The sequence below is a fragment of the Xyrauchen texanus genome, chromosome 17 (assembly GCF_025860055.1).
Source record: "Xyrauchen texanus isolate HMW12.3.18 chromosome 17, RBS_HiC_50CHRs, whole genome shotgun sequence".
Classification (NCBI taxonomy): Eukaryota; Metazoa; Chordata; class Actinopteri; order Cypriniformes; family Catostomidae; genus Xyrauchen; species Xyrauchen texanus.
Genome location: NC_068292.1, coordinates 21,263,705 through 21,287,658, shown reverse-complemented (window position 1 = coordinate 21,287,658; position 23,954 = coordinate 21,263,705). Strand labels below are relative to the sequence as shown.

Sequence of the window (23,954 nt, the reverse complement as noted above, 5' to 3'; positions counted from 1 at the left end):
ATCACACCTCTTATATCACATCTGAAGACATGGGTTTAACCACTGGAGTCTTATGGATTACTTTTATGCTGCCTTCATATCTTTTTGTACCTTCAGAGCTAGCCACCATTCACTTGTATTGTATGAACCTACAGAGCTGAGATATTCAACAAAAAATTTGTATTTGTGTTCTGCTGAAGAAAGAAAGTCATACACATCTGGGATGTCCTGAGCGTGAGCATATGATGAGAGAATTTACATTTTTGGGTGAATTATTTCTTTAATTTGGGACTTCTCTTTGACTTCTGTATGACTTCAGTTTTCCTCTTCCCACTTGTATTCATTTTGTATATTTGTTGTTTCTATGCATGTCTTGTGTATTGTGTTTATTTTTTTTAGTGGACTATCCCTTATCTAGCCTATTGCCTTGCTTATTTTGAGTGTAATGTCTTATTTTTATTTTATTTTATTTTTCTGTGCTTGATACATGTATCCCCTGTGCTTTTTGTTCAATAAAAAAAAAAAAAAAAGTTTTCCTCTTCCCTTTTTATTTCTGGCTGCCAGGCACGTATTTCCCTCATTCCTCTCCGCCCTCCTTCTCATCCAAACTACATTCTCTACATTATGGCGCTGTGCTCAAACACATGCCCTGCTGTAAACGTGGCGCTGAAAGTAGCGTTCTTCTTCACTTTAAACTATGCAACTATCACGGCAGACATTGGACTGTCTTCAGGGAGTTTATCCGGACTTTTACCCCCTTATGACGAGCTCTATTACCGAGGGGTTCGGGCGTATTTTATGGAGGACTGGGAGCGAGCGGCGGAGTTCATAGAGAAATCCATTTCCACTCGAGACATGCTCCTGCAAATTAGACGAAAATGTCACGACGAGTGTTTAACAGCGGGAGATGACACGCTCTCCAACTTGGGTCATTCTCAATTCTTTTCACAGCAGCACAAAGTGTTTTTGTGCTTCAACATCACAGTGTGTTTCATTGAGTTGGAATGCAAAGACTTTGTTACAGTGTTTGTTGTTGTTTGTGTGTAGACCCAGTAGAGGGTAGTTTCTGGGACCTGAGGACACTGGACTGGATGCAGCTGCGTGCTGAGTGTGTTAGGTTCTGCATGGGTCAAAGCGTCTCTCCTGCTGGCCTGCTCCCAGTATCTTCAGACATTGAGTACGAGTTCGGAACACGCAACCCCTACAACTTCCTGCAAGTCACCTACTACAAGGTACAATGACTGATCATTATGATTAGGTCTGTGTATGAAAATTAAAGGTGGGGTATGTGATTTTCTTTTTTGACCATTTTTTCAAAATAACTTGAAATCCTATTCCTAACCCACTTACTGGCTGTAAATTAGAAGCACTGAAATGAAAATTAAGCAATTTAATCATCTGTGGAACGGGCAGGACTCGAAAAACTCCAGCCGATCATTTTCAAGACCATCTAGAATCATTGGACAGAAAATGTGTCAATCAAACGGTCGTACCATGCCCCTCTCCCCCCACCACCCTGGCGCGCGTGTCCCGTTCGTCATCAGCTGCTTTCAGATGGAGCGGCATTTACTACACAGAGCTGTAGTTCATCACTGACAAGCTGGGCAATTTACCCTTCATTATCACGGCCCAGCTTGTTAGTGAACTACGGCTCTGTGTAGTATACACCGCTCCATCTGAAAGCAGCTGATGGCGATTTACTAATCAATGAATGCACTTTATGTTATGTGTTTTACTGACGAGATGCGCATAACAATGTCATCTGATAACGTTATATCGGTCAGCCCTATATTTAGCCATAAACTTCGGTGACAACCAGGACGTCCAATATATTTTTATATATTTTATATTTATACAATATATATTTACATTTCAAAAACATCAATTTTCTAACAATACTAATGATTTATGTGACTGTTGAATGTTAATAATATCTGGTGCAACTTACCGCTGAATGTTGTGCCATGTTGACGGTCTTGGCAGGTAAATGGTGACGTCATGCAGAAACTCCAACCTATGCTAGCCTGGCTCGCTCTCGCGCATCTGAGTTTTCGCTCGTACATGATTGCGCGTCCATGTTTTTCGAATGGGTGGAGTCAGGGCCAGCGTTGGAGGAGAGAAGGTAGGACCTTATGAGTTGTGTATTTTCAAAATCTGCTGGCCGTTTTGCAAATCACATACCCCACCTTTAAGTTTTTGTCATCATGCAAAAATAATATACACATATCCCTAACATATTTGAATGAGTCTGGATAACTGAATCTGAGCAACATTTAGACTGGCAAAGAGTGCCTTTGTGCATGATGACCCTAGGTCATTAGGTCAGTGTTTTGAAAGTTTGTAAACCCTTTCATCAAAGCTTCTTGTATCTCCTTCCATTCTGTACAGATGGATAAACTGCAGAAAGCCGCTTCGGCTGCTCACACGTTCTTTGTGGCCAATCCGAGTCATCTGGAGATGAGGAACAACATTGAGAAGTACAGGAGAATGACAGGAGTGAAAGACGAATCCTTCCAGGACAGAGAGAGAGAGCGTGAGAAACACTGGGTCAGTGCAGAACAAGAGAAGATGAAAGGAAAGATAGATAGAGAGACTCATTTTTTTAACAGGAGTATAGTCACACTACATAATTACAATTGGCAAAATTTAAATGGAAGTTCATGTTCTCTGTGTGCATTTTACTGAGGTCTGAAGAACTCTTTTAACCATAAGTAGTGTAAGTAGTGGTTTCTAGTGTCTTGTGCAGGGTGTTATTTTGGCCATTTTCTGTCACCTTGGCTGAGCAGGCTTTTATCTCTGTGCTAGATTTAAACAGAGACTACTCGTATCAATTAAATACTTATCCTTAACCTTACTCTCTGCACTCTTTTCTCTGATCTCTGTGAATTCACAAATTCCACAATTTTTTTTTATTATTACATAGCACACAGTCATTAGTCATCACTTTAACCACAGCAGCTGTACTGTACACCAGTTGGTGTAGGATCTGCCTATCTTCTCATCCTTCCTAACTTCCTTTATCTCTCTCAGGAGATGTATGATGCAGCCCTCCTGGCTGAGAGCTCGTCTGATTGGGTGAAGGCAGTGAACATGTGGAAAGAATGTGTGAATGAGATGCTTAAGCTGACAGAAGAGTGCAGAGCTCAATGTGTGATGGCATCACAGGTTCTTCCAGAAGAGACAGACTCTGTACAGGGGGCTTACGAGAGAGCTGCAGGTGATAAAGACTAAGACATTCTTAAGAAATATTAAAGGAATCAGTCACCCTCAAGTCATCCCAGATGTGACTTTTTTTTCTTCTGCAGAATAAAAATAAATGTTTTTTTGAAGAATATCTCAGCCCTGTTGGTCCATACAATGTAAATTAATGGTGGCCAGAACTTTGAAGCTCCAAAAGCTTAAAAGATTCCAGTGGTTTAATCAATACCTTTGGAAGTGACATGATAGGTGAGGGTGAGAAACAGATCAATATTTAAGTCCTTTTTACTATAAATCTCCACCTTTGACCATCCCCGACCAGTAGGTGACAGTATACACGAAGAATGTGAATCGTCAAGAAACAAAAGAAGAAGATTGTGGAAAATGAGTCGTGGACCACAGGAGTCATATAGATTGCGTATAAATTTTGTGTGCTTTTTGGAGCTTCAAAGTTCTGGCCACCATTCACTTGCATCATATGGACCAACAGGGCTGAGATATTCTTCTAAAAATCTCCATTTGTGTTCAGTAGAAAAAAAAAGAAAGTCAAAAACATCTAGGATGGCATGAGGGTGAGTAAATGTTCAGAGAATTTGAATATTTAGGATCTGGTTTAAGAAATAGTTTTTGTTTGTGCTATAATATTAACTTATTTGCAAATAAATGTATTCACATAATAGTGTAAATAGTTACATTACATATTTTTGGCCATGTCTGTCACCATGTTCTTTGAATTGCATAACCAATTGTTGTGATGGCATAAACCAGAAAACATTCTGTCTTTCTCTGTCTCATCAGCCCTCTCTCTCTCCTTGCTGTCATGCAAACATATGTGTGTGTCCTTGGTGTCGACTCGACCTGGACGGGTTTCTGCTCTGGAGGACTTCCTGCCAATGCAGCTGGAACATCTTCATATTGCTCAGTACAAAGGTGAGATGTTATGAAGGTGTAAGCACTGATGTTGTTGGTAGTGATTTTGTTATTTGAGCTTATTTACATTTTTAATTCATGAATGTGATGTTCTTCAGGGTTCATTTTTGGGGACACTGTTTTGTATTGTTTCTCTTTCATGGATGATTTTCAGTAAAAGGTGCTCATAAAGTGGGAAAAGTAAAATAAAACCTGCATATATCCTCTCTGGGTTCCTTGTGTCACTATTATAAATTCTGCAGCAACAGTATTTTGTAGTATTTATTTGAATAATTTCTGTAAAATTCAATTTTAACCCATCAGAACATGCAGGACTTCCGTTAGAAAAAATGTGTCTCGTAATATGCCGGATGGCAACACTTGCTAAGGTAGTATTGGTCAGTAGTGTTTTTAAGGCGAAGGGGCATTTGCACTGTCTTGTAAGTTATTATTAATTCAACAAAACCCTTTTCATTCTTTCTCTTTGGTGTCCCACAGCTGGTGACCTGAAGGGGGCAGTGGAGACCCTGCGCTCCTTGCTGCTCTTTTACCCCACAGATTCAGACTCCCTAAGTAACCTGCAGCTTTACACCCAAAATCTAGAGGACGACACTGTGGCTCAGGAAACAGGTCCTATTCAGGTAAACGAGATGATGGATGAACAGAGAGAGTAAATATGGCACATTGGAGATGGCTAGAAAGAATATGGTTTGCATTTATAGATGGATCTGTCTATTTGATTAATTGATGAATGGGTGAGTCAATGGTGCAGATCAATACAGACTTGTTATCTGTTTTCTTAAAGGAAATTGCCATATATGTCAGCAGAGCCCTGCAGGAGAAGAAATTGCTGTACTTTGGAATGGCAAACTTGGACTTTAAATTCAATGACCCGGTATAAGCCTCTGTGTTCTTTCTTAGTGTGTCACCCCTCACCTTTCATTCTCCTTTATAAAACTAACTCTAAAAGGCCTCAGTCTCACTGTCTGTCCCTGGCAGGATCTGTGGACACCCGAGGATGTTGTGCCCGAGTCACTGCGAGAAACCTGTAGGTGAGAAGGCAAGGCAAGACAAAAATTATGGAAGGAGATTAGTGGGATAAATTAATTGGGAGCTTCATACCTTTTCTTTCTCACAGAGTGGAGAAAGAACAACTTCATGAGAAACTGAAGCAGGGAGAGAAAGTGGAAGAAGTGGATGACAGTGGATTTTATGCAGGTACAAGGATGGCTGGGTATCTGTGATGATTTCATGATTTGATTAAATTCTGATTCTCAAGCTTTCAATTCAGAATTCCTTTTGATTCCCTATTGATATATTTCAGTTACATCAACAACCCGGCCTTTTTCAATTATTACATAAGCACCTTATCGCTACAGTGCATAAAATACATTGTGTCTCACACTGTTTTTTAAAAATTATAATTTATTTATTATTTATCCCCATTTCTCCCCAATTTGGAGTGCCCAATTCCCACTGCTCAATAGGTTTTAGTGGTGGCACGTTTATTTACCTCAGTCAGGGTTGGCGGAGGACAGGTCTCAGTTGCCTCCGCTTCTGAGACAGTCAATTCAACCTCTACAATTCAACAGTGCGTTCAGGAAATAAAAATGTGGATGCACCATCATTTTTTAAAACTGAATTGTTCAAAGACAGAGGTTCTTCTCATTGGCACACCAGTAGCTATTCACAAAGGTAGCAATTTCAATTTGATTATGTATGATAGTACCGTAGTTCCATCTACTCATGTTTGTAACCTTGGTGTGATTTTTTTTTTTTATTTTTTATGCTCATTTGATATTAGATTCACACATTAAGAGTATCGCAAAATCTGCATTCCATCACCTTAGAAACATTGCTAGAATTAGGCCTTTCCTTACATTGCCTGATGCTGAAAGGCTTATTCACACATTTGTTACTTCCAGGATTGATTATTGTAATGCATTTGTAGGTCTACCTGCTAAATCTATCCAACGGCTACAGTATATTCACAATTCAGCAGCACGTGTCCTTCTACTCCATCATGTCAGCACATTACAGGCGTGATTTATAGTTTGCATTGGCTTCCTGATCAGTCACGTATTGATTTTAAAACTCTCACTCTAACTTACAATGCTGTGCATGGAGCGGCCCCTTCTTATATCTGTGACTTAGTTACCCTTTACATGCCTTCTTGTTCTCTTCGTTCTGCTGATTCTTTTACTCTTCAGCCTCCTTATAGACTTAAATCTATGGGTGAGAGAGCTTTTTCAGTTGCTGCACCTAGATTATGGAATGCACTTCCTCTTGCTGTTAGAGATGCTCCCACATTAGACAGTTTTAAGAAGTTTTTAAAAACCGATCTTTTTAAAATTGCTTTTATAGATTGAGATGACTTGTATTTTATTGTATTGATTAGTTCTGTTGTATTGTTTAGAATGATTTATTGTTTTGTACTTATTACAGTACTTTTGTTCTTTATTTGTTTTATTGGCATCTGTTTATAGTGCTGTGGGTACTAGTAAAGCGCATTATAATTAGTATTATTATTATTATGACACCATGGAGACTCACAGCATGTGGAGGCTCATGCTACTCTCTGCGATCCACGCACAACTTACCACATACCCCATTGAGAGCGAGAACCAATAATCGTGACCACAAGGAGATTACCCCATGTAACTCCACCCTCCCTAGCATCCTGTCCAATTTGGTTGCTTAGGAGACCTGGCTGGATTCACTCAGAACACCCTAGATTCAAACTCGGGACTCCACGGGTGGCAGTCTCATGCTCAGTGTTGACTTGAATTTTACATTTGCATATCTTCAAATATCTTTGGCCATTACAGGTTAACAGTGGACACAATTTATTTTGAAAGACCTCTAAAAGACAGGAGGCATGCTGCAAATAATTGGAAAAATGTATACTGATGTTCCATTTGTTAACTACATTAGTCATAACGAACAATACTTTTTCAGCATTTATTAATCTTGGTTAATGTTAATTTCAGCATGTACTAATGCCTTTGTAAAACTAAACATTGGATATGTTAACATTAGTTAATGCACAATGAACAATTATATTTGTATATACTAACGTAAAAAAAAAGTAAACCAATTAACTAATTTGAACAAATGGAATCTTATAGGATGATTCCCAAATAAATTTTGGCAAAAGTGTCCACAAATCCTCTGAAAAAGATGCATCGATTAAAATCCTAAAATCTATATATTAAGAATTGATGTCAGGTTGTTCAAATAAAGATCACATTTATCAGAAAAATCTAAAAGATTTCCCAGACATAGGCACAAGGACTGTTTCTGCCATTCCTTTATTCTTTTTATTAACTAATTCTCTCTTCTTCATTCTGAATTTGATTCTCTTCCTCTCTCTTTCTCTTGGTCTTTCTCACGCATTCTGTCTGTCTATCTATCTGTCTGTCCCCAGGTGGTCCTGTTCCTGTGGTTGGTGTAACAATCACTATGGATGATCAGGTGCTGAATGGGACCAATCGTGTTGTGCTAGATGGAGTTTTATCCAAATCTGAATGTGATCGCGTGATGCAGCTGGCTGCCGTGAGCTTTTCAATAATCATCCAAAAATCTGTCCGTCAGTTACTGTATTGTTCTGTGAAAGGCCCATCAGCCTACCAATATAGAGCCTACCAATCACATTCTGCGTGTGTTGGTGATAGGTTGCTGCGTCTGTGGGTGATGGTTACCGGGGACGACGCTCTCCTCACACGCCACACGAGAAGTTTGAGGGTTTGACTGTTCTCAGAGCACTTAAGGTGGAAGATTACTCACTCATGAAATAAACTAGAATGATTTATAAAATTAATGCTTACCAAAAATATACATCTGTTTTCCAGTTGGCTCAGGATGGGCTGGTTAACCAATCAGATGCCAGACTGCTGCATGAGCTTGGGGAGACTGCTAGGGTTCTGATGCATTCGTACTTCAGAAGTCACTCTTCTCTCTACTTTGCTTACACACACTTGGTGTGCCGCTCTGCCATCCCAGGTATAACAAATGTGTAGTGCTGTAACACGTACTGTCATTTGCACTCTTTTATTAGCTCAAAATGATCTGCTTCATGACTTTTCATAATCCTATGAGAACTGATTATTAACAAAACTTGATAACACTTTTCAAACATCCTCCATGAAAAATGTTACATTAATTATGTTAATATTATAAAACATAAGTGCAATACATTTTTCATTCAAAGATTTATAATTAATGTACAAATTCTTAAAGGACAGTTCATACAAAAATACAAATTATTTGATCATTTACTCACCCTCATGCCTTCTCAGATGTTTATGACTATCTTTCTTTTGCAGAACACAAACAGAGCTTTTTAGCTCTGTAGGCCCACACATTGCAAATTTTGGTGACCAAAATTTTAAAGCTCCAAAAAGCACACAAGGCAGCATAACAGAATCCAGTGGTTTAATCAATATCTTCTGAAGCAATCTTATCGGTTTTGGTTGAGAACAGACCAAAATATAACTCCTTTCCCACTATAAAACTTGGCATCAGCAGTCTCCTTGGAGATCATGATTTCAAGCTCAGTTACACTTTCTAATGTCATCTTGCACTCTTCCCATGTGTCAAGAATTGTAATCAAGCTTGAAATCATGATCAGGCCTAGAGAATGCAATGGTGAGATGTACAGTAAAAAGTAATTGTATATTAGGTCTGTTCACCCAAAACCAATTAGATCACTTCTGAAGCCATGAAAATAAACCACTGGAGTCCTGTAAATTACTTTTATGCTGCATTTATGTGCTTTTGGGAGCATCAAAGTTCTGGCCACCATTCACTTGCACAATCTTTGTGTTCTGCAGAAGAAAAAACGTCATACAAATCTGGGATGGCATAAGGGTCAGTAAAACATGAGAGAATTTTTGTTTTTGGGTGAACTATCACTTTAAAGTTAATTCAATTGTGTATTTGTATTCATTTTTTATATTTGGTAAAAGTGAACCCAAACTGATACAATATAATTAAAATGGATACCAGTCACTGTTCTGAAAAGTACATGTCTACTTTATTATTAAAGAGTGTTAAAGCTTTAATAATATCTGCCTACTGCATTTTGATTAGGTCAGAGGAACATATTAAAAGTTGTTTTAGGGTCTCTGGGGTCAAAAACATAAAAACAGTAAAGATTTTAATAGACCGTGAGGGTTAATAAGGAATGCTAGTTTGACCTCTTGCTCCATGGATATATGTGACTGTATGTGTGTGTAGGGCACCAGGAGGGGCGTTCAGATCTTTCTCATCCAGTTCATGTGGACAACTGCATCCTGGACCCAGAAACCAGGCAGTGCTGGAAAGAACCTCCTGCTTTCACTCATCGAGACCTCAGGTACATGGACCTGATAGACATCTATCTAGTCAATTACTAAAACAATCTGTTCAAATATAGAGACCAAACGGCACATAAACAAATTGTATAAAGCCTGATCAAGTCTGTCTTGCAAGCCCCATTAAAGGATTAGTTCACCCAAAAATTTTAATTCTCTTATCATTTACTCACCCTCATACATTCCAGATGTGACAGACTTTCTTTCTGCTGCAGAACACAAACAGAGATTTTTAGAGGAACATCTCATCTCTGTAGGTTCACACAATGCAAGTCAACAGGGTCTGAAACTGTGAAGCTCAAAAAGCATATAAATGCAGCATAAAGTAATCCATACGACTCCAGTGGTCTTCAGAATTTATATAATAGGTGTGGATGAGAAACGGATAAATATTTAAGTCCTTTTTTACTATAACTTTCCACCCACACTTATCATAGCACTTTTGAAGACATTGATTTAACCACAGGAGTCTTATAGATTGCCTTTGTGTGCTTTTTGGAGCTTCAAAGCTCTGGTCACTATTCACTTGCATTGTACCTACAGAGCTGAAATATTCTAAAAATATTCGATTGACTTTCTTTCTTCCACAAAACACATTCACATCTGGAATGGCATGAGGGTGAGTAAATGATGAGGCAATTTCTATTTTTGGGGGAACTTTTCCTTTAAGTTGTTCAATTTTATGTAACGCACATACCCTATAATTTGTATGTATTAATGCCTTTGCAGTGCTGTTCTTTACCTGAATGATGATTTTGAAGGAGGGGAATTCTTCTTCACTGATCGAGATGCCAAAACTGTTACCGTAGGGACTGTTTCCCAATATTGACAATTTTATTTCATTCAAATTCATATTCAGCAGATTTTCATGAGCTCTCACCAAATTAATATAGCTGCCTTAACTCTATTTATAAATAATGTTTCACTGACACTGGCCTCTCCCTTTCAGGCAAAGGTTAAGCCAAGCTGTGGACGACTTGTTGGCTTTACATCAGGACCTGTCAATCCTCATGGTGTTACTGCAGTTGCGGCTGGTCGACGATGTGCACTGGCACTCTGGTTCACCACTGAAAAGCACCACAGAGATTTGGTAAGAAACTGTAATGGCTGTGTTCCTCAGACAGCATTAGTTCTAATTGTCATACAGCTACTAGCTAAAACTGTAGCCTCTAAAGCTGTAAGCTACTCATTACATATTATAGTTAAACTACAGTCTTGTACAGTGTTATAGTCTTGTAAAAAAAAAAAATGATCTACACTACAAGCTACTAACAAAAGATAGCTAGCTACTCTGAAGCTAGGAAGAATTTCTTTTAGATATGTAAAAATTATTATTTAATAACATCAACTAGTAGTTATATATTTAATAAGAGTGGCAAACCCAGGAAATTGGACATGGTTTTACAACAGTAACAACCATTTAAACAATATTTGTGGTAAAACCATAGTTATCACAAAATTACCATTGTTATTATAGTCATGGTAACTAAAATATTACTATAGTAAAACCAAGGTTACTTTATGGATACTACAGTATTACTGTAGTACAACAATGGTTAACCTTTTCAAATAAATGATTTCTGCCAGAAAACTATGGTTCCCTATCGAGAGGTCTGTCCTATTGCGTAAGTAGCTTACGCTATGGGAAAACTCAGTTTCTCGAGAAATATTGAGGTCTTTATGTAAAACGCATTGCAGCTGCACAGCAGACAGCAATGAGCGAGGCAGCTCGGTCATTGGCTGTGCTGCAGCAACGTGCTCAAACCAATGACGGGGTGACTCTGAACGCGCGACCAATGGGCGCGCGATTCGCGCTCGCGTGCTCAGAGCCCGCCAAGATGGGCGTGGCTTAGGGCTATATATTAGGCGCCCCGTCATGAGTTCTTTAGATTTAATCTCCTTCAGCAAAGACCTTCTCTTCGCTGGATCCTCCGGATTGTTGGAGTCTTTCGCCCGCCGTCAAAAAGCCTACAGCAGGACCGCTAAGAGGACGCCGGCGCCTTCAGCCGCCTTCGAAGCCTTCTGCTACGCCATCCGGCACGCAACGCTGTATCCTTTTACTACAAGCGCTCGCCTCTGCGACGCTTTTTGATTAGTAAAAGAGCAATTTTCAAGGCGTTGTTGCAAATGCCTTCAGCCTGCGCCTCGTGCAGAGGCCCTCTTCCTGACGGGGATCGTCACATCATTTGCACTCGCTGCCTGGGACCGGACCACGCAGAAGCTGCTCTCACTCAGGTTGGATGCCCCGAATTTGACTCCCTGGGCCTCCCCGCGTGCTTCACCGCTACCAGAGATCTCCCCGCCGCCAGTCCATTTCACGAGGGCGGACCAGCACCCCTCCAACAGAGCGGTGGGTCTCGTCTCGTTCGGCGCGTCAGGGGATGACGATGAAAAAGATGACAGCCTCTCTATTGACGCTGCATCCGCCGACTGGCCGGGCTCGGCTTTCGACCCCGCGCCATCGACATCAGCGACACGAGCACGGGCACCAGCATGGACTCTGAGATCGTCCGCATCCTGTCCAAGGCCGTGGAAGACCTCGGGTTCGACTGGTCTTCTCCGGAAGAATCCGCCCGCAGCCGACTGGACGAGTGGTTCCTGCAGGGGCGCCGGCAGGCCCCTCGACAGAGACCCTCTCCTTTCTTCCCCGAGGTTCACGACGAACTCACGAAGTCGTGGAAAGCCCCGCAAGCCTTCTTTTTCTTCCTCGCTCTCCACAGTGGACGGCGCGAGAGAAAGAGGCTACGAGGGAACTCGCCCCTCGAGGAGGCCGTGGCCAACCATCTGTGCCCACCCTCCACCGCTGGATGGAAAGCCAAAGCTTCTCATCCCTCGAAGCCCTGCAGATCCACCTCAGCGCTCGCCGGTCACGCATACGCCGCCCCCGGCCAAGCTGCGCCAGCGCTTCATTCAATGGCGGTTTTACAAGTTTATCAGGCCAAACTTCTCCGCACCATGGACGAAGTCTGGACCTGAACCTGAGGCTTTCAGGACCTGCGCGAGCGCCACTGACGTAGCCCTGCGAGCCACGAAGGCCACCGCCCAATCCATCGGTCGGGCCATGGCTAACTTGACTGTCCTTGAGCGTCATCTGTGGCTGACGCTAACGGAGATGAAGGACGCGGATAAGGCGCCATTCCTTGACGCGCCTATCGCTCCAAGCGGCCTGTTCGGACCGGCGGTAAAAGAATTCGCTGAACGCTTTACTGAGGCCCGGAAGGATTCGCAGGCTATGCGTCACTTCCTGCCCAAGCGCTCCAGCTCGTCTCACCAGAGACTGCCTCAGCAGCAGCAGCGAGCCAGAGCGGCGCCTCCCGTCTCCCAGCCAAAGAGCAGACCTGAAACGGACGCCAACACCGCCGCATTCCGCTGGTCGAAGAAAGCCGCCTGAGCAACGAGGTCCTCGGCCCAAGATCGTGCTGAACCCGAGCCTCGTAAGTCTTCCTAGCAATAGGAAGAAAAGAGAGAGTACGTGTCTCGCAAAGGCCGGACCACTCTCTCTAAAACATGTAAAACATTACCCAGTCCCCTTACAGGCGGCTGGAAATGTCTGTACAGCAGTCAATGGGCCAGTCACAGAACTCGCTCACCTGCAATCAAACGCCGTTTTAACGGCGACACACAGAAATCACGAAAAGAGTCATTTTCTGCCTGTGTCACTAAGGGTTCACATGTCCACACTAAAGTGCGCATTCCCACATATCAATACTGTCCAAACAGTGCCAAATACTTCCCCAGCTCAAGCTGGACGTCCCATAAATGTAGATCGTGTGCCTATTGTCATGTATGCACCACTACACACAAGCACTGTTCCCACAGTTATAAACACTTCCCCAGTAAAAGCGGGAAATACTATAAATGTAGCGCGCGTGCCTGCTGTCCTGCATGCACCCCTACACAAAAACACTGTATGCATAGCCAAAAAAACCCCGCCGCGAGCGGAAGACTTTATGAAAGTGGTGCGCGTGCCTACTACATTATATGCACCCCCACCCATAAACGCTGCCCATACAGTTTCAAACAGCTCTCTGTCTCATGCCGCAAGCATCACAGATGTGATGCACGAGCCAAGAGACTCCCCGCTAAGAGCAGGAAGCTTTATGAATGTGGCGCGCGTGCCTATTACGATGTATGCACCCCCACCCGAAAACTCTGTCCATACAGTTTCAAGCATTTCTCCAACTCATGCTGCAAGCATTTCGGAGACAGCGCGCGTGCCTGTACTCTCACACGCACCCCTGCACTCGGCACTCAACACGGCTGCTCAGCGCGCACCTGCGCCTCTGAGAGCTGTAAACTCAGTGTTAGCACAAGGCAATTTGCCGGTGGGGCCCATACGTCACTGCGACATGCCCCCAGCCGGCATTCAGCCCATATCTGTGCGAGCAAATGCCTGGGAAAAAATCCCCGACATGCCGAAATGGGTTTTGAACATAATAAAACACGGTTACTCACTTCAATTCGCCACGAGACCACCCCGCTTTTCAGCGGTGGTCGAGACGAAAGTGAGGAAAGATGTGTCACATGTTCTATGCACCGAGGTGCTCAAACTGATAGAGAAGGGCGCTATAGAAACTGTTCCTCCCTCTATGAGCGAGGCAGGACAGCCGCTATTTTCTCCTCCCGAAAAAGGACGGTGGCCTCCGCCCCATCCTAGATCTCAGACATCTGAACAAAGCTTTAATGATTCGCTCGTTCAGAATGTTAACAACCGAACATATCCTCGCGCAAGTTCGCCCGGGATTGGTTTCTATCAGTGGATTTGAAAGACGCTTACTTTCACATTCGATAGCGCTCATCACAGGCCTTTTCTGAGATTCGCTCGAGGGACAGTCATACCAGTACACAGTACTACCATTCGGCCTATCATTGGCCCCCGTACATTCACCGAAATGTATGGACGCGGCACTTTCCCCCCTGAGACAGCGGGGAGTGCGGATACTGAATTACCTCGACGATTGGCTAATCATAGCACAATCAGAGGGTCAGTTAACAACGCACAGATCTTGGATTATCAGCCATCTAGAATGCCTGGGTCTGAGAATCAATTTTGCAAAGAGCGTGCTATCCCCCAGCCAGAATATCTCTTTTCTGGGAATAGTGCTAGACTCAGTGCAGATGACAGCGCGCCTCTGATCAGAGCGCGCACTCTCTATTCTACGCCTTGCAACATCATTCAGAACGGGCGCGCGCGCCCCCGTCAAACGATTTCAAAGAATGCTCGGTCTCATGGCCTCGGCATCAGCTGTACTCCAGCTAGGATTGTTGCACATGCGTCCTCTCCAGCGCTGGCTCAAGAGCCTTGTCCCCACTCACGCGTGGCGCTTGGGCCACTTTTTGATCAGAGCGAATCACGGCTGTACAAAAGCCCTGACGCCCTGGAAAGCCGTCAACTGGTATCAAACCGGCGTGAGTCTGGGTGTAAATACGCAGAGAAAAATGATCACGACAGATGCCTCCAAAATAGGATGGGGGGCCCTTTACGAGGGCAGGCCTGTTTCCGGCTTTTGGTCAAACCCGGAAAAGCGCCTACATATAAACTGTCTGGAAATGAAAGCGGTCGCCTTGGCTCTCAGAGCCCTGCTTCCGTACCTGAAAAACGAACACGTCCTGGTCCGAACGGACAACATGACGGTTGTTTCGTATATAAATCGCCAGGGTGGACTCAGGTCAAGCTCCCTGCACTCTATGGCCAGGGAGCTCATCTTATGGTCACAGCACCACCTGCGCTCTCTGAGAGCAGCGCATGTGCCAGGCGCCCTGATCCAGGGAGCGGACATGCTGTCCAGAGACAAGGTTCTCCCAGGAGAATGGTCTCTCCACCCCCTGACGGTTCAGTGGTTATGGCAAACCTTTGGCGAAGCAGAGGTCGACCTCTTCGCCTCCAGGGAAAATGCGCACTGCCCCCTTTTCTTCTCAAAGAGCACGGACGTGATCGCCCAAATCTGGCCGAGCCGCCCCTTGTATGCTTTTCCCCCGATCGCGATGCTACCTCAGGTCATCAGTCGGATCAGGGAAGTGAAATGTGCAGTGCTCCTGGTAGCCCCACTCTGGAAAAACCAGACGTGGTTTCCAGAACTGATGCAGATGATGCAATCTAGACCTCCTCAGGCAGGCCAACGGGATGATTCTTCATCCCCGTCCCGATCTGTGGGCCCTCCATGCATGGCCCCTCAACGGGTTCCCGAGAACCTCCCCAGTGGAGTTTTGAGACCATCACTGAGGCGCGAGCGCCCTCTACGAGGCGCTTATATGCCCAAAAGTGGAAAGTGTTCAGTGACTGGTGTGATACCAAGAGCTTGAACCCCAAATCGTGCGAGATACCAAGTGTACTCGCCTTCTTGCAAGAGCTGCTGGAGGCTGGCCGCACACCCTCCACGCTCAAAGTCTATGTGGCTGCCATAGCGGCGTCACACAATCCTGACAAGGGACGCTCATTAGGGAAAAACGACCTAATCATTCGTTTCCTAAGAGACGCTAGGAGGATGAACCCTCCTCGCCCCCCCTCGGTGCCGATCTGGGACCTGGCCACGGTCCTGGACGCACTCAAGAGTGCCCCGTTCAAACCTCTCCAAACCGTGCACCTTAAACAGCTCTCGCTCAAAACTGCGCTCTTGCTGGCGCTCGCCTCAGTCAAGAGAGTGGGCGACCTGCATGCGCTGTCATCAAGCGCTGCTTGCCTGGAATTTGGACCTAACGACTGCAGAGTTGTCCTTAGGCCAAAGCACGGGTATATTCCCAAAGTGCTCTCCACACCCTTCAGAGTACAGGTGATATCTCTGGCAGCACTATCGTCCCCAGCAGACGAAAGCGACGCTAATTTACTCTGCCCGGTCAGGGCGCTCAGAGTATATTTGGAACGTTCTGCCCTGTTCAGACAGACGGAACAATTATTCGTATGCTTTGGCGGCCGCACTAAAGGTCTCGCAGTTTCAAAGCAAAGAATATCGCGCTGGATAGTGGATGCTATAGAGCTGGCTTATGAAACCAAGGGCCTTCAATGCCCCTTAGGCGTCAGAGCTCACTCTACGAGGAGCATGGCCTCCTCGTGGGCGTGGACGAGTGGGATACCCATTGAAGATATTTGTGCGGCGGCAGGCTGGGCCTCACCTTCGACATTTAGCAGGTTTTATAACCTACAGGTCCCCTCATTGCATTCCAACATTCTATCAGCCTGACTATAGAATGGACTGGAGTATGTATATGCTGAGCATTATCTCCTCCCTTATAGGTCCGTCTCTGACTGACTTAAAGGATTTTTTTATGCATATCAGTACATAGAAAACTCAGTACATAAGATATGTGCTTGTGTTTGTACTATGAGCGCCCCACCATGGACCTCCTTGGGGCAAAGGCGCTCTGTATTTTTCCCATTATATAGCTCGCCGTTGGCCGGCTCGTGGAATAATCACTTTGCTTTAAGGCTCAGGCATCTGCCTCTGGCTTTATAGAGCGAAGTCAGCACGCACGGCGTTTTGCATGGTGTTCCCATAGCGTAAGCTACTTACGCAATAGGAGAGACCTCTCGATAGGGAACGACTCGGTTACTAACGTAACCTCGGTTCCCTGAGAGGAGGGAACGAGTATTGCGTAAGCTGCCGTGCTAGTGCTTGGTCAGTTCGCTTCAGTCACTTGAACCTAAAGAACTCTCATGACAGGGAGCCTAATATATAGCCCTAAGCCACGCCCATCTTGGCGGGCTCTGAGCGCGCGAGCGCGAAGCGCGCCCATTGGTCACGCGTTCAGATTCACCCCGTCATTGGTTCGAGCAAGTTGCTGCAGCACAGCCAATGACCGAGCTGCCTCGCTCATTGCTGTCTGCTGTGCAGCTGCAGTGCGTTTTACATAAAGACTTCAATATTTCTACTTACTACTTACGCAATACTCGTTCATATTTAATACAATGTTACTATAGTAAAACCATGTTTCAGTAGGATGACAACATCAACTTGAACATAACTTTAGACTTCTTATACACTACTAAACTAGTAAACACAAAATGTTTTGTATACCTGAATTTGAAATTGGGATAAACAAGAGCAAAACTAGTTCGCTTCAGAAAGGAAAAGAAGGCAAGGTCCTTTTAAATCTGCACATGGCTCAAGAGAATCAGTGAATCACTTTTGTGAAAAGGTTCACTCACATGAACCATCCAAAAGTACTGACTCACTAAAATGAATTGGACTTCCCAATGCTAAATATAAGGGAAAAGTTTATGTTAACTGGTTAATTTACATGAACTGTCTGAAAGAACCGAGTCACTTAAATGATTTGGTTTTCCCAGCTCTACATGAGATAGAGGACAGTTTATGTGAGTGTGTGTGTTTACTCTCTCAGCTCCATTGCATTCGCAATACAACATTACAAATATAGTGTTTTGTGACGCTACAGTGCTACTCCCAGGAAAATGTTGCTAGTTGCTGGATAAGCTACACTATTGTAAAAGTTGAACTAATGAAATGCTACTGAAAAATGTTGAGTTAGTAGCATCACTACATTTAGTTACCTGCTCCTCAACACTGGTAGTTGTAGTTTTTATGTAGTAACTTGTCAGAAACTTCACATTTGGGGCATGGCTGTAATTTATGTTGTATAACACAACATGAAAGTCTCTTCAAGATCAGAACTTATTTTACTTATAAATCAAAAAGTGATGTTTTACAAAACCAATTCCTGAGGAAACCCATGGCTCAACAATTCTAATTTCCTTCCATGTTTTAGGATTACAAGCTGAACAGATCTGTTAACAGGCATTATGGACAAAAAGTGAAATGTGATCGGCTAACAAAGAAATAAATGTGGAATAGTGCTATATGTGTGCAGTAACAAAGTATGTTAACTTTGTCTCAGGAACGTGAAGAAGCTGAAGCCCTGTGGGCAGCGGATGGACAGATTGTAGTAAAAGAGGAGAAGGGTGATGGAGAAAGCACCTCAACATCTGCCCGTAGTGGGAGAAGCCAAGTCAGAGAGAGGAACAAAGAGAGGGAAAGAGTAACAGGCAGACGGGATGAATTGTAAAAGTGACAGGTGAATGAGCCAATCAGATGACGGACAACGCATCTTTCTGGTGCCCATGGACATTGAATCACGCTATCAATGTGCCCTGTCATCTTTTCATGAACACTAGTTTATTTTTTTTTTATCTGGTTGTCTCTAGAAGTGTGAAAATCTGTACTGTGGGTGTTTGTTTCAGTATGGCACTGTGTTATCATGCTGGATGTGTTGAAATATGTGTTTTTTATTAAAGAATCAAGAAAAAGTGAATGGGATACTTAACTCAAGGAGAAATTTTTTTCTCTCATTTTATTATTATTTTATTTTAATAATTCCTTTAATAATAAAAAATAATAATGTACAATAATCACATTTATTTTATTGTTATTATAGTTATATAAATGATTGTTTATCATTTGTATTTACACTCACCTAAAGGATTATTAGGAACACCATACTAATACTGTGTTTGACCCCCTTTCGCCTTCAGACCTGCCTTAATTCTACGTGGCATTGATTCAACAAGGTGCTGAAAGCATTCTTTAGAAATGTTGGCCCATATTGATAGGATAGCATCTTGTAGTTGATGGAGATTTGTGGGATGCACATCCAGGGCACGAAGTTCTTGTTCCACCACATCCCAAAGATGCTTTATTGGGTTGAGATCTGGTGACTGTGGGGGCCATTTTAGTACAGTGAACTCATTGTCATGTTCAAGAAACCAATTTGAAATGATTCGAGCTTTGTGACATGGTGCATTATCCTGCTGGAAGTAGCCATCAGAGGATGGGTACATGGTGGCTATAAAGGGATGGACATGGTCAGGAACAATGCTCAGGTAGGCCGTGGCATTTAAACGATGCCCAATTGGCACTAAGGGGCCTAAAGTGTGCCAAGAAAACATCCCCCACACCATTACACCACCACCACCAGCCTGCACAGTGGTAACAAGGCATGATGGATCCATGTTCTCATTCTGTTTACGCCAAATTCTGACTCTACCATCTGAATGTCTCAACAGAAATCGAGACTCATCAGACCAGGCAACATTTTTCCAGTCTTCAACTGTCCAATTTTGGTGAGCTCTTGCAAATTGTAGCCTCTTTTTCCTATTTGTAGTGGAGAGAAGTGGTACCCGGTGGGGTCTTCTGCTGTTGTAGCCCATCCGCCTCAAGGTTGTGCGTGTTGTGGCTTCACAAATGCTTTGCTGCATACCTCGGTTGTAACGAGTGGTTATTTCAGGCAAAGTTGCTCTTCTATCAGCTTGAATCAGTCGGCCCATTCTCCTCTGACCTCTAGCATCAACAAGGCATTTTCAGCCCACAGGACTGCCGCATACTGGATGTTTTTCCTTTTCACACCATTCTTTGTAAACCCTAGAAATGGTTGTGCGTAAAAATCCCAGTAACTGAGCAGATTGTGAAATACTCAGACCGGCCCGTCTGGCACCAACAACCATGCCACGCTCAAAATTGCTTAAATCACCTTTCTTTCCCATTCTGATATTCAGTTTGGAGTTCAGGAGATTGTCTTGACCAGGACCAGACCCCTAAATGCATTGAAGCAACTGCCATGTGATTGGTTGATTAGATAATTGCATTAATGAGAAATTGAACAGGTGTTCCTAATAATCCTTTAGGTGAGTGTATATCTTATTATGATTGTACATGTTTTATAATTAATGTATTATAAATACTTTTTTATAAGAAATTTAGGTTACATTTTAGTTTGTGGTGTTACATGTTACTAGTATTACTATAGTAATAACAATTTGTAAGTACATGCAGTTCAATGGTATTACACAGCAATTTAATATGATTACTATAAAAACTTTATTATTATTATTCAGTAATAAATAGAGTAATAAATACACTAACATGAACATTTTAAAACTAAATGCAAACTTAATTGATTATTAATAATTATTATTTAGAATTATTGATTATTTTTATTAAGTATTGTTTCGCCTTTTTAATATAGAAAAAAGTGAGAGGAAGAGTAATGGCTAACAGAGAGCTGTCAGTGAGATTAAGCGACACTACTGTGAGTGAAGAGAGGGAGGGAGGATAAGAGGGGAGGTGTGGATGAACTGGTGCACATTTGCACTGATGGAATGAGTGAGAGACAGAAAGGAGGGAGGGAGAGAGAGAGTTATGCAGAGGGGGTTAAAGAGATGGAGAGCGAGATTACAGATAATCCCTCATAAATGAGTGCATTTGTTTATGAAGTTTACAAATCTCCCATTTTAGAGTATGGAATAATAATCCAGGCAAGAAATCATGTAATCATTCATACCCAGCTCCCCACTTCAACATGATGCCCCTTCCATTAAACCCAATACTTCCTCTAATGCACCAAGAATCAGACTCTTGCCTTATTCATGCCTACCATTAACCCCCTCTGTCGATCTACATTCTGCTGTAAAAAGTAGCTATAGAATGGCTAATGGTTTGTGAAGTGTTAATCTCATCCTATGCGTCTGACACTCAGCAGGCCAGGAAATTTGTTAAGAAGTTAATTGCAAAGCATATGCATGGACATACCTCGGCACTTAGGTAAATGACTAAGACCCTTTTGACCCGTTTCCATTGAGGTTTGTCTATCACAGAGACACATTTGTGAATAATCTCTTGCTCCCTTGTGATACAACATTACACAACGTGTTACTGTTCAGGATTTTGATCAGAAACTGTAGATATTTACCAAGTATTACTCTTTAATTCTAATTAAACCAGCAAAGAAAGGTTATTTGTTTAAAATGTACATGGAATTCTAATGTTTTTTCTGGAACCAGTAAGTTCAGAGTGAAATGGTACAGTGTCATGTTCTGCTTGTAATGGGCAATATGTAATGAAGAATCTAATTGTAATATTTCTGAATGTAAAACATGTTCTGTCACGGTGGGGACCATTGACTTCTATTGCTTTATTACTGAGCTAATGACACACTTCAGAAATTCTCATTTTCAAGATTTTAACATTTCCATCAAATTGAACAGAGTAATCTTTAAGTAGTTTGCATGTTATGAATTCAACATAAATGTGAAGTATTTAATACAAATTAAGGGGATGAACCTAAAACTCAATGGAAATATTTTTAACAGTGCAGTTCAAAAGACAAAGCAACTATATAATGCTTTGACGTTAATTGAACTTTTTTAGTTTATATTATAAATCTAAACCCAACCTTAACAAAAATCTTTTTTCATTTATAGATTTTCATCTAATTCGCCAAACATTATTACACACTATGGGTCTTTAGCAACTCGGCATTTATCTATCACAAACGGATCTACAAAATGCACAGATAATATAAAATTTTCAAAATAATTTCAAGACAATTAGAAAATAATACAATGGAATATATTCTGATATATTTATATATTTTGTTTTTCATATATCAAAGAGATGATGGAAAAAATATTGAACAGTATTCATTACTTCTACAATGAAATTTCACGAGACGTATGTATCTGGCTGTCAAACACATATTGAGCTACACAACCCATAAGCAACATGTGTATTTTCTCAGGCACTTTTTTGAAGTGTAAATAGATGCACAACTTGCATAATTTCAGTAAGTTTCAGTCCATGTGTTACACTTGCTATAGTTCACCTCCACATTGCTTCTTTGTCAAATGTAATTCAAGTCAATCACTGAAACATCAGCACCACCTTGAGTAAGCAATAGCATGTGTAATATGTATGTGCACACGCACATGGGATACTGATAATTTACCATTGTCTCACAGAAAATAATATATACAGTGTGTATATATATATATATATTACAATTTTGTTCCCGGGTCATTAAAGATCAGAAATATGCATTAAAGTGATAAGAATTTTTATTAAGCCATTTTACTGTTGTCTTGTCCCCATGTATAGATAATTTCAGGTTTTGTTATCCTTGTAGGCAAAACCTGACACACACACACACAAAAACAGTACATCCTATATACAGTACAAACAGCTAACATATGACAATAAAGGGTTTTTACATGATATTGAACCTAATGCAGCACTGCACGCACATTTTCCTCTGTGTTCATCCATGCAAAACTAAACCACTCCCTTTTGTCCTAATAGAATATAATCCTTTTCACCCATGGGTCGTGTTGTCCTCCCTCCTACTTTAATCGGGTGATGATTTTATCCACCATGCTGTGATGTTTTGTCTAGTTTAGGGAGGTGGGGGAGGACAAGTTATATTTATGATTATGATAGTTTGTCAGATCTAAATCAGGACATCGAATTTAATTTAAGCAAAGCCTTAAATGTTGACAGGCTTTTAAGCTATTTTTCTGTTTAAAATTCTCTCACTCATCTCTTTTTCTAGAGTGATGTTCATTGCTAGCTTTTGAACCAATGAACACAAAGATCCCTATTTCTTTGTGGTGCCACTGTGGTTACATTGTAATGGTGACAGAATTGTTGTTACAACATAATACATTATTTACAATCAAGTTTGATTCAAACATGGTTAAAAATGGAAATATATATGATATTATATTATTAGTTGAATCATCTGAAACAACGTTGTCTTTGGAGTTCTAAACTCCAGTGACCTCAAATTATTAATATAACTAATTTAGAAACAGTTTCCAAGGTTTGCACAAAACCAACTCACAGTAATCTCCGACTCTTTTCATCTTCCTCTCTCTTTCTTTTCCATCTCTCCATCAGAATGATGTCTGTGAATGTTGTGGGTATCCTGCCTGCTCATTCATGACTAACAAGCCACTGTAGTGCCCATTTGGTGGCATTTGGTGGGTTTTCTGGGACCTCTGTATTCAAAGATTAGGGAACTAATGGACATATTAAACATCTGACCTGGCTACTTTTCCTTACCTTTATCAATATAATGTTTTTCAGTCCATTGTTAGTGTCTGATCCATTAGTGCTTGGTCCCCCCAATGAGACTCGATAGGAGAAGATAAGATATAGATTTTACATTTTATGACTCAAAGGAGACACATATTCCCTTAATAATAATCACTAAAAACATCATAAAGGGATGTTCCAGGTTTTATACACGTTAAGCTCAATCGTGCATAATGTTGATTACCATAAAATAGAATTTCGACTTGTCCCTCCTTTTATTTAAAAAAGCAAAAATCAAGGTTACAGTGAGGCACTTACAATGAAGGTCAATGGGGACAATTTTTGGAGAGTTTAAATAGAAATTTGAAGCTTATTATTTTATAAAAGCACATTAAATATTTTGTTATTTATGGTTTGTTGGTATTACATCGTCAGGTAACAAAGTTGTCAAATTTGGTAGAAATTGGCTATAACATTACACAAAAAAAGTTTAATAAGTGATTTTATCACATAAAAATCATGTTTACACTCATACTGTTAGTGGCTAAATTTGGAAAAAGTGACTATTATTACAAAAAAAATGGGCCACATTCACTTCCATTGTAAGTGCCTCACTGTAACCTCGATTTTTGCTTTTTTTAAAGAAAAGGAGGAACGAGTCTAAATACATTTCTGTGGTAATTAACATTATGCCAAT

The 23,954-nt window shown here is 41.8% G+C and overlaps 1 protein-coding gene across 1 annotated transcript; it reads left to right on the top strand.

Moving 5' to 3' along the window:
• The first annotated feature begins 572 nt into the window (after nucleotides 1-572).
• Nucleotides 573-18,735, top strand: LOC127657956 (prolyl 3-hydroxylase 2-like). Its single transcript, XM_052146988.1, has 16 exons — nucleotides 573-907; nucleotides 1,027-1,211; nucleotides 2,368-2,526; nucleotides 3,010-3,196; nucleotides 3,976-4,107; nucleotides 4,585-4,727; nucleotides 4,892-4,981; nucleotides 5,086-5,138; nucleotides 5,225-5,304; nucleotides 7,514-7,641; nucleotides 7,761-7,856; nucleotides 7,938-8,088; nucleotides 9,325-9,442; nucleotides 10,170-10,245; nucleotides 10,390-10,530; nucleotides 18,291-18,735. Exons 1-16 carry the CDS (start codon nucleotides 604-606, stop codon nucleotides 18,456-18,458), a joined length of 2,211 nt encoding a protein of 736 aa, XP_052002948.1. The 5' UTR covers nucleotides 573-603; the 3' UTR covers nucleotides 18,459-18,735.
• The last annotated feature ends 5,219 nt before the right edge of the window (nucleotides 18,736-23,954 follow it).

Excerpts from the sequence above, each read along its gene's own strand:
- LOC127657956 (XM_052146988.1), top strand. The coding sequence starts at position 604 with ATGGCGCTGTGCTCAAACACATGCCCTGCTGTAAACGTGGCGCTGAAA. Across the intron at positions 908-1,026 it reads TGACACGCTCTCCAACTTGG|ACCCAGTAGAGGGTAGTTTC; the intron begins GTCATTCTCAAT and ends GTTTGTGTGTAG. Across the intron at positions 4,108-4,584 it reads TCATATTGCTCAGTACAAAG|CTGGTGACCTGAAGGGGGCA; the intron begins GTGAGATGTTAT and ends GGTGTCCCACAG.